This window comes from Delphinus delphis, chromosome 2, assembly GCF_949987515.2.
Source record: "Delphinus delphis chromosome 2, mDelDel1.2, whole genome shotgun sequence".
Classification (NCBI taxonomy): domain Eukaryota; kingdom Metazoa; phylum Chordata; class Mammalia; order Artiodactyla; family Delphinidae; genus Delphinus; species Delphinus delphis.
This window is the reverse complement of record NC_082684.1, coordinates 74,480,581-74,490,536: the sequence shown is the minus strand read 5'-3', so window position 1 is coordinate 74,490,536 and position 9,956 is coordinate 74,480,581. Positions and strand designations below refer to the sequence as shown.

General features: G+C 55.6%; 1 protein-coding gene across 2 annotated transcripts; it reads right to left on the bottom strand.

Annotated features, from left to right (window-relative positions):
• On the bottom strand, positions 1-9,487 carry EFS (embryonal Fyn-associated substrate). 2 transcript variants are annotated; one of them, XM_060004833.1, is made up of 6 exons: positions 9,182-9,487; positions 4,180-4,458; positions 3,781-3,921; positions 2,940-3,662; positions 2,470-2,559; positions 1-1,052 (listed from the first exon to the last, which is right to left on the bottom strand). In XM_060004833.1, the coding sequence occupies exons 1-6, from the start codon at positions 9,197-9,199 to the stop codon at positions 618-620; spliced, it is 1,686 nt and encodes a 561-aa protein (XP_059860816.1). In that variant the 5' UTR covers positions 9,200-9,487; the 3' UTR covers positions 1-617. The 2 variants fall into 2 exon arrangements, with proteins under 2 accessions (XP_059860816.1, XP_059860817.1); XM_060004834.1 differs by lacking the exon at positions 2,470-2,559.
• Between the last annotated feature and the right edge of the window lie 469 nt (positions 9,488-9,956).

The window sequence follows — 9,956 nt, the reverse complement described above, 5'->3', positions numbered from 1 at the left end:
GCTCCCAAGAAGCAGAGTCAGGGAACCAGACAGCCTGGTTTATTGAGATGCACCAGCGCTCAAGGCCCAGCTCTCCTGTCTCCTGTGGGGAGGAGCCCTCTGGCCTCTCCCAGGCCTTCCCATTCTGGGTGGCCAACGTCCTCCCCTCACTCTCAGCTAACAGTGAGGCACTGATGTTCTAGAGCCAAGACACAGGACAGGAAAGGGGCTCCGAGTGGCCCCTTCCCCCAGAATCTGAAAATGATTCAGGTTTCAGCTACCTGAACCTCTGTGGGGCCGAAATCCCAGAGGCAGGCAGCCACGCGGTGCCCAAGAACCTCTGCGTCAGGCTGAGGGAGGAGGAAGGTCCAGTTCCTCCTTGCCCTGGAGGGCCTGGCGCCTGCCCCTGACAAAGCAGGGAATAATATTAAATATAAATAATTTATACAAAATGGCTCGTACAAAAAGCTGCGGGGTAGGGAAGGAGGCGCCTCCGTGAGAGGCTGAGATGACTGGAAGAGGGGGGAAGGGGGAGAGATGCCTCCACCTCTCCTAGTCCCTAAAACAGAGCCCGCCAGCTGCCCAAGGCCTTGAGGGGGCTCTGGCAGGCAGGCGAGGGCAGAGCAGGGCCAAGGGGCTCAGCGGGCCAGGCTGGTGAGCAGGGTGGTAAATTGCAGGGCCCGCCCTGCCAGCTCCGCCACACACTGCACCATCTCTTGGGCCGCAGGGCCGGATGGGTAGCCCAGGGCGGCCCCCTTGATGGCCAGCACCGTGGCCCGCAATGCCTGGCCCAGCGCTGTGCCTGCAGCTCCGACCTGTGCTCGCAGAGGGGTGGAGGCTGCCAGGCGGCCCAGGGTGTCCCCAACAAACACCAGGCGGTGAGCAGCCACCAGCACCTGCTTGCCGTGGGGCACGAAGAGGCGCGGGGGCTGGTTGGCCCGGGTGCTGGACATCAGGGCCGCCACGGCTGCCTGCAGTGTTGAGTAGTGGCCCTGGCACTGCCCGGCGTAGAAGTGCAGGAGCTGTAGATCTCCGGCGGGAAGAACCAGTGGCTCCCCTGGGGACGGGGCCTCCTGCGGGCGAGAAGAGTGGTCCGTGGGATTGCTCTCACTACTGCCGCTTTTGTTCTCATTTCCTTTCTCCTTCCCTCCCTTTGTTCCTCATTCCTTCCTTTCTCCCTGAGCTCAATTCCTTTAGATCGTACCTCTGCCCATCAGACAATTTAGATTCTCATAGCGAGTGGCAGGAAGGTACCCAGAATTGATGTCAGATAAATCTGGATACAAACAACCTCAAAAACAAGTCTCTGAACTTCATCGTTTCCTTGTCTCTAAAATGGGGAGCCTAGGACTGCACTGTCCAGTGTAAACGTAAGGGGAACCACCCATGTAATTTCAAATTTTCTAGTAGCCACATTAAGAAAATCCAAAGAAATTGGTCCATATTTTCTAACTCCATATATTAAAAATGTGGTAATTTGAACACTGTAGTCAATACGAAAATTATTGAGATTGTTTTTCATACTAAGTCTGCAAAATCTGGTGTGCACTTTTCATTTACGGTACATTTCAGTTTGGACCGGTCACATTTGGAGGGATCGGTAGCCGCATGTGGCTGGTGGCTACCAGACTGGAGAGTGCAGCTCTCGTCTCTGCCTCCTAAGGCTGCAGTGGAGATTAGCTGATACGATGTACAGAAAGGGCTGAGAACAGAGAATTGCACACTGTAAGCACTATGTGAGTGCTAACTATGGCTGTGATCAGTGCTGACGCACGCGATGTGCTGACCACAGGGTGTGGCACTTGGTACAAACCTGACAAATGGTAGCTATTGTGATTAGGACCATTCTAGATCAGGTCGAGGAGACCATCTCACTTTCCCGAGGCCCAGAGAGATTAACTGGCGGCTTCTTAGTGGTGGAGCTGGGATTAGGAGCCGGGTCTCTTAGGAACCCAGGAATTCACAGTTGGAAGGGGCCTCGGAAGTCACCCGGCCCAGCAACTCTTCTGCTCCCCTGACTGCTCGCTTTTCTGACTCTTCTCCAACACATTCTTTCCTCTTTCCGAATCCCTGATATCCCTTTCTTTCTTTCTTTTTTTTTTTTTTTTTGTGGTACGCGGGCCTCTCACTGTTGTGGCCTCTCCGGTGGCAGAGCACAGGCTCCGGACACGCAGGCTCAGCGGCCATGGCTCACGGGCCCAGCCGCTCCGCGGCATGTGGGATCTTCCCGGACCGGGGCACGAACCCATGTCCCCTGCATCGGCAGGCGGGCTCTCAACCACTGCGCCACCAGGGAAGCCCCCTGATATCCTTTTCTAAGTTCCAGCTCCTTCCTGAATTCTAACTCCTCTCTACTCCAACTGTCCCGTTTCACTGAACTCTTACCCCCATCCTAAATCGATTTCCCTTGATGCTCGAGTTGAGAACAGCCCTTCTTCCAAGTTCCTGCTCCTCCCCGCCCCTTCTCTAGCACCACCCCCATGGGGTTACCTGCTGCTCTGGTGGCCCCCTCTCCAGCAGTTCAGGATCCCCTGGGGAGGCCTTATCCCGGGGCCTGGCTCCCTGAGCTTTATCCATGCCCTGCAGGGGGGGAGAGGGTCTCAGTGCAGTGGTGGGGGAGCAGGCTGGGGTCTAGCCTCCATGGTCTTCCTGCGCCTCCCCACTCCCACATCCTCCCGAAGGTCTCTCCTGCCATCAGATCTGCAACCCCTTGACTCTAGGTCCGGGAGAGCTCTGGTGGCAGGTCAGAGGTCTCAGGGACCCTAGGCTGGGTTTAGGGGGAGGAATGTGGCACCGATACAAGTGATGTGGCCAAGTACTGGGGCCCAGGCCATAGGGTACAGGGCCATGGATGCGGAAGAAGGGAAGGGAGGAAGCCGGGGTCTGCATCTGGGGCCTCAGGCCTCCTTGCTGGCTCTCCTGGAGCCATTTCTGGTGGGGCTGGCTGGAGGCGAGCTCACCTTCAGGTGGACGTAGTCATACTCCTCGGCCATCGGGATGCCCTCGTACTCATTGTGGTGTCCTTCTTGATGGTCCTCCACCTCCCCGATCTCTGGATCCCCCTCGACCTTGGGGCCCCCGTAGCCCGGCAGGCGGGGTGGGGGTGGGGGCAGAGGCCGGTCCTGGATGCTGCCCTTCCGGCCTGGAGCAGGAGAGGGAGCCGGGGAAGGGCTGGGGGCCTCCGGGACAGGCAGGGCCGGCAGAGGGCGGCGGGACAGGCTCTCAGCTGAGGGCAAGCGGGGCCTGTGTGCGGGTGGGGGGCTTCTGGCCAGAAGCAGGGCCAGGGCGTCCAGGTCATTGGAAGCCGAGGCTGCCAGGGGCTCTGGAGAAGGGGGTGTCTCCGGCCCCAGCAGGGGGACGTCGTAGATGCCCTCGTCAGTGCCCCCGCTTTCCCCGTCTGCCAGCAGTTCCTCTGGTGCTTCGTACAGATTGAGCAGGGCGGATGCTCGTTTCAGGTTGGAAGGGGCAGCGTAGAGTGGGGGCCCTGGCTCTCGGCCCCCCTCCCAGTCCAGATCTGGCTCCAGGTCTGACTGTGGCTTCGGGGCCAGAGGCACGTCATAGGGAGCTTCATCTTCTCCAGGGGACTGGGGGACAACCCAGGCCAGAGGGCGGGAGAAGGAGGCCGGGGAGTCATAGGGGCCGTTGGAGGGAACTCGGAGGGCAGTGGGGGGTACGTCATAGACCTGGAGAGGAAGCAGTTGGTTACTCTCAGTCTCAGCAGTGGGCCCCCATTCTGCTAACCCCTACCCCCGAGAGCCGTCTGTTCCCTGCCCAACATACACACAAACCTCTAGCCCTCACCTCCAGGGCATCTCCAGGGGCAGCCTGTTGGGTCCCACTGCCTCTGGGGACCTTGTAGATGGGATCAGGGGAGGGCGGACAGGGTGCAGCCAGAGGTCCCGAGGTAGGACAGGGCCGAGCTGGAGGTGGTACCACATACACCTGGGGGATCAGCACAGGCGGGTGGGTCAGGTGGTGTGGGGACCAGGGGATCAGATAATGTGTGCCCGGGAGGAGCTTAGACATCTTCCAACCCCCTCCCTGTACCAGTGGGGAAAGAGCCCAGAAAGGGTTGGCCACCAGGATTAGTACAGCAGAGTCGGTGCAGAGCTGCCGTCTCAGGGCTCTCCCTCCTCCACGTGCAGGCACCGGCAGATGGGAATGTCCTGGCTTGGGGTTTTGGGGGGCTCCAGCTCTCACCTCCTGGTCCTCAGTGCCGTGCTCTGGGGCTGGATGTGGTGAGCCAGGCTGGGCTGGCGGCACCTGGGAGAGGCCAGGCTTGGGCGCCGGGCCATTGGGAAGGAGCTTCACTCTGTTGGCAGGCACAATGCCCTGCTGGCCGTGCAGGGAGCAGAGGCACCAGCCGTCCAGCCCGCCAGCGCCTTCCCTCTGCAGCACCCGTAGAACGTCCCCTCGGCGGAAGGACAGTTCCTGGGGGGACTCGGCGGTGTTGTCGTACAGTGCCCGGGCCAGCTGGGCCTGATGGGTGAGGTGGGAGTAGGGAGAGGGGTCTTCACACACATATCAGGTCATGTCCTCCCCTGCTCAAAACATAGAGCTCCCCACTTCCCTCAAGCTAAAAATCTTACCTCCTGACTCAGCCCTGCCTGTCTCCAGCTTCATCCCTTGCATTCTCCCTCTCTATTCCTTGATCTAGACAAGCTCTTTCCCACCTCAGGGCCTTTGCAGTCCCTTTACCTGTCCCCTGACTATTCATTTGACTGGCCCTTTTTCATCCTTCAGTTCTTCTTAAATGTCTTCTTCTCACTCTTCTCCCCACCCCATTCTGTGTCTGTCTCCACCCATTGTTTCCTTCACAGTACTTTATACTATTTGTCTATTTACTTTAAAAAATCAATTTCTTCCCTTGTACTGTCAGCCCTGTGAGAAAAGGGATTTCTATATTCCTAGCCTCTGCAATAGGCCTAACCTGGAATCAGTCCTCCATGAACATATGTTGAATGAATTACATGAGGAAGTCCTGAAAAGGTCTCCCATAGGATCTCCTTTACCTTCCCTGTTTCCCAGTCAGCATCCCCTATAAGCAGGTTAGATTAAGCAGCTGCAGAGACCCCGTATTCTGAGAAGGAGTGGGAGAAGCCCAGCCCAGACACAGCCTCGACATAATAAGGAAGAAAACAGAAACCAAAGCAATTGTTTTATTCTCAGTCTGAGCAAGTAAGGCTCTACCAGCAGAGGCTGAGGTTATCATGGAGAAAAGTGTATACGCTCGTGTGTGTGTGTGTGTGTGTGTGTGTGTATGCAAGGGGGCTGGTGGACCAAACAAGAGCAAACATTTATCAGCCTGTTTCCAGTCCTGTCTGGTGGGGACATCTAAGCTTTTTCCTTTGAGAGCTACAGGCTCAGGTAAGCCACAGACATCAAGTGCAAATTATATAGCCAGACACTGAGCGAGTGTTTGCACTAATCATCTCATCTCATTTAATCCTCACAACAACCTGATGAGGGAGGAGCCATCATTATCCCAATTTGGAAAGGAAATTGGAACAGAGGTTGGTACTTTGCCCAACGACATACAGCTGGTGCAGCATGATTTGAACTCCAGGCTGTGGGATTCCAGAGCCTCTCACTCACTCCTCTGCTGCCTCTTCACAACCATAAGCATAAGGATCTACTTTTTGGGAGTTCCCTGGTGGCCTAGTGGTTAGGATTCCAGGCTTTCACTGCCATGGCCCAAGTTCAATCCCTGGTCACAGAACTGAGATCCCACAAGCCGTGCAGTGCACCCCTCCCAAAAAAAAGGATCCACTTTTTTCTTCTTATATAAGTAACAGTAGTTAAGTCAAGAGGGCCCATGACATATATCCGGACAAAACTATAATTCAGAAAGAAACACACACCCCTAAGTTCACAGCAGCACTATTCACGACAGCCAAGACATGGAAACAACATAAATGTCCGTTGACAGATGAATGGATAAAGAAGATGTGGTACATATATACAATGGAATATTACTCACCCATAAAAAAGAATGAAATAATGCCATTTACACCAACACGGATGCAACTAGAGATTATCATACTAAGTGAAGTAAGTCAGAAAGAGAAAGACAAACACCATATGATATCACTTATATGTGGAATCTAAAGTATGGTACAAATGAACCTATCTATGAAACAGAAACAGATTCATGGACATAGAGAACATACTGGTGGTTGCCAAGCGGGAGGGGACTGGGGGAGGGATGGAGTGGGAGGTTGGGGTTAGCAGATGTGAGCTATTATATATAGAAGGGATAAACAACAGGGTCCTACGGTATAGCACAGAGAATTATATTCAATATCCTATGATAAACCATAGTGGAAAAGAATATAAAAAAGGATGTACATATATATGTATAACTGAATCACTTTGCCGTACAGCAGTAACACAACATTGTAAATCAACTATGCTTCAATTAAAAAAAAAAAAAAAAGGGACTTCCCTGGTGGCGCAGTAGTTAAGAATCCATCTGCCAATGCAGGGGACACAGGTGTGAGCCCTGGTCCACGAAGATCCCACATGACGCGGAGCAACTAAGCCCGTGGGCCGCAACTACTGTGTGCTGCAACTACTGAAGCCCACACGCCTAGAGCCCACGCTCCGCAACAAGAGAAGCCACTGTAATAAGAAGCCCGCTTACCACAACCAAAAGTAGTCCCCGCTCGCCGCAACTAGAGAAAGCCTGTGCGCAGCAACGAAGACCCAAGACGGCCAAAAATAAAACAGAATTAAATAGGGCTTCCCTGGTGGCACAGTGGTTGAGAGTCCGCCTGCCGATGCAGGGGACACGGGTTCGTGCCCCGGTCCGGGAAGATCCCACATGCCGCGGAGCGGCTGTGCCCGTGAGCCATGGCCGCTGAGCCTGCGCGTCCAGAGCCTGTGTTCCGCAACAGGAGAGGCCACAACAGTGAGAGGACCGCGTACCGCAAAAACCCAAAACAAAACAGAATTAAATAATAAAAATTAAAAAATAAAATAAAAAGATAACAACAAAAAGACTTAAAAAACAAAACAAAAAGAGGACCCATGGCTCAAACATGACCCAAGTTCATAGGCAGTCTTCATGATGCCCAAGTTCCCTTTGCTAGTCTCTCTTCACTGGGCTCTGGTTATTTGGTAGAATCAAGCTTAAGCCACTCACAATGTCAAAATATATTCCGCTTCACCTATGTTTCCTAAGTGACCCGAGCCTGCTGGCAGGATCCCAGGCAGTGGTAGAAAGCAGGTAGTTAGGCATTACTGAACAGGTAATCCACGTGGGCTAACTCAGTGAAACATCTCAAGCTCAAGATCTCTGGCAGGCTGCATTTGGCCACCAGGCCCTGGGGGAAGGGTGTCTGGCTCAGCCAGCATGAGTGCATGTTCCTCGTGGCCAGTGTTTCCCTCAGGTGGAGAGGTTGTCCAGCCCTTTATGGCTGGGTGATTTTAACAATAAGCTGACTTCTCTTGCCTGATTCCAAATGATCAAACCCTCTTCTGATTATATTTTGGCTTCTAAAGGAGGTTGTCCCACAAAAAGCCAATACGCTAGCCAGATGACACAAATTCCTGGTGAGCCTGGCCTTTTTCTTTCTAACTGTAAATTAGAAATTGGCGTTTTGGATCTAGCCAGGGGGTTAAAAAGCACGGTTTCTGAGGCAGACCGACCTGAGTTTGAGTCCTGGCTCTGCCCCTTTCGAGCTGGGTGACTTTGGGCAGTTTGTTTAACCTCTCCAAGCTTCAGTTTCCTCCTTTATAGAATTCCATATCCACAGCTGAATATCCACTTTCAGATAATAACAGTACCAGCCTCACAGGGTTGTTGTGAGGACTGGGTGAGATAATGCATCAGAGAACCAGGACAAACCCAGACAAAGCTCAGGGCCAGCTTAGGGCCAGTAAATACTCAGTAAATATTAGCTGTTGTTAGGATCCTGTGAGTTTCATAAACGTAAACGTAAATACCAACACGCCTCGCTCCCCCAGGCAAAAGAAAGATCTACCTCCTGGGACTACAAAGTTGACCAGCTGACCAGCTGGCTCCTGAGAAGGCATCTTTATGTCACAGTACCCCACTATGTTCAGGACCTCCCCCTCTTCTGGCTCCGAACTAGGGTCTGCTCACCATCATACAGATTGAGGAGCTAAGAGGAGTTTGGTCTGAGAAGGAATGAAAATCTAACTCATCCTCGGCGGGTGTGGGAGGATGTCAGAAGCCATGCTTCTCTTCCCAGCCTCACAATCCTCCTTCGCAGGGTGCCCATTCAGAGGGGGCCAGAAAGCAGGTGGCAGCCTCGCTTTCCCTGGGAATCCTAAGGCCTAGGGAAGGCTGGAAAGGGGACAGAGTTGCTTAGATTCAGACTACAAGCAGTAGAGGACAGAAAGCAGGGGCGGGGCTGTGAAGAGTTCCTGTGTCAGGTTTGAATTCTGTCCAATGGGACCAAACCTCTGGGCCTTGCAATTGCGGGAACCCAGGCCAGAGTCCCTGATAGACTGATTGATGATGGGTGTGGCCACCCCAGCTCTACCCCCTCCTCAGGGGCCCAGCTGACTTGTGAGGGAGTGGCTGTCTTAAAGGGGGGTGGCCGTGGGCTACACGCTCACTGGGAGGCCTCCTCCCACTGGCCCATCATGCCAGCTGTCTCCTCCCTTTGTCCCCAGTCCTAGGAAAGTGGCCAGAGGCTGGCTGACATCACCTCCCCTCCTCCCTCTATTTTCTCTTGCTCCCTGCCCGATCTCCCTCTTTTACTTTATTTCCCACCTTTCTGCCGTCCCTCCTCTAGAGAAGGGCCCCCTTGGGCCCTTTGCCCTCTCCTATTTCCTTGAAGCCACCTCCGTTCTTTCAGCCCCCTCCCAACCTTTTACTAGCCTCCCAATCACAAGCCCCTGCCAACCTCCAGTGGCCATCTGTTCCCGCCCATAAAGGAGCAGATAGGACTCAGGCTTGCCCCCTCCCCTCCTTCCAGGAGCAGCCTCTGGAAAGAAAAAGGGGAGAATGGGGAGCGGGAGGAGAGAAGGGGGAGGCCAGATCCAGTAGGAGCTAGGGATGAGGAGTGAGAGGGGGAAAGGGAAACAAAAGTGCCAGAAGGGGGACACAGTCTCCCAAAGAAGCAAGGGACCAAGGAGCGAGACAAAGAGAAGGCAGAAATAAAAGTGACAGCAGTGCAGGACAGGCTGTGGACGTCTCTGCCCGGCAGCCTCCTCTCTCTGGTGGACTCACCGACGTGGCTATGGCCATGGCCTTGGCCTTCCGCGCGGCCAGCTCCAGGCCAGGCTCCGTTTCGCTGACTTCAGCAGCGGCTGCCCCGCACCATGGAGGCGGCCCCCTGCTGCGGCGCCTGAGTCGTGGCCTCCGCAGAGGTTGGAGGAGGAGAAAGAAAACCCACGAAACTCCCCAAATGGGAGGCAGCTTGGCCGGGCAGGAGGAGGAGCGGGGCGGGCCGGGGCGTCGCTGCGGGACCTCATCCAAGGGCGCGCGCTCTGCCCCGTCCCCGCGGCCTCCCGGGGGCTGCCGGGTGGACCAGGCCCCCGGAGCTGCCTGTCCTAGGCCGAGGGGGCACCCCGGATCCGCACGGGCCCAAAGCTTCCTTCCAGTGCCAGGGCGGGCGAGGAGGCGGGAGCTGGGGCTGCGCTCGACGCCTCTCCGGGCCGCTCAGGACGGCCCCGAGGGCAGGGAGAAGCCGCCGGGGCGGTCGGGCTGGACGAGCGAGTTTAGGGGCCAAGCCTCCCCACCCGGCTGCCGCGCCGGAGAGCGGTGCTCCCGAGGCTGAGGGGCGTCGGGGGCTCTGCGGCAGCCCCGCTGCGAGGGAGGGGTGGGGGGGCAGTGAAAACTGAGACGTTCGTCCCTCTTCAAACTCGCCCGACTTGGCGAACCGAGGCCAGGCTGGCGCCGAATGTCTCGGAGAGCGCGGCGGCTGGGCTGGGCGGCCCGAGTGGTTGCCTTCTGCCCAGACTCTCGCAGCCCCGGCGAGGAAGCGGGTTCCCAAACACGCACA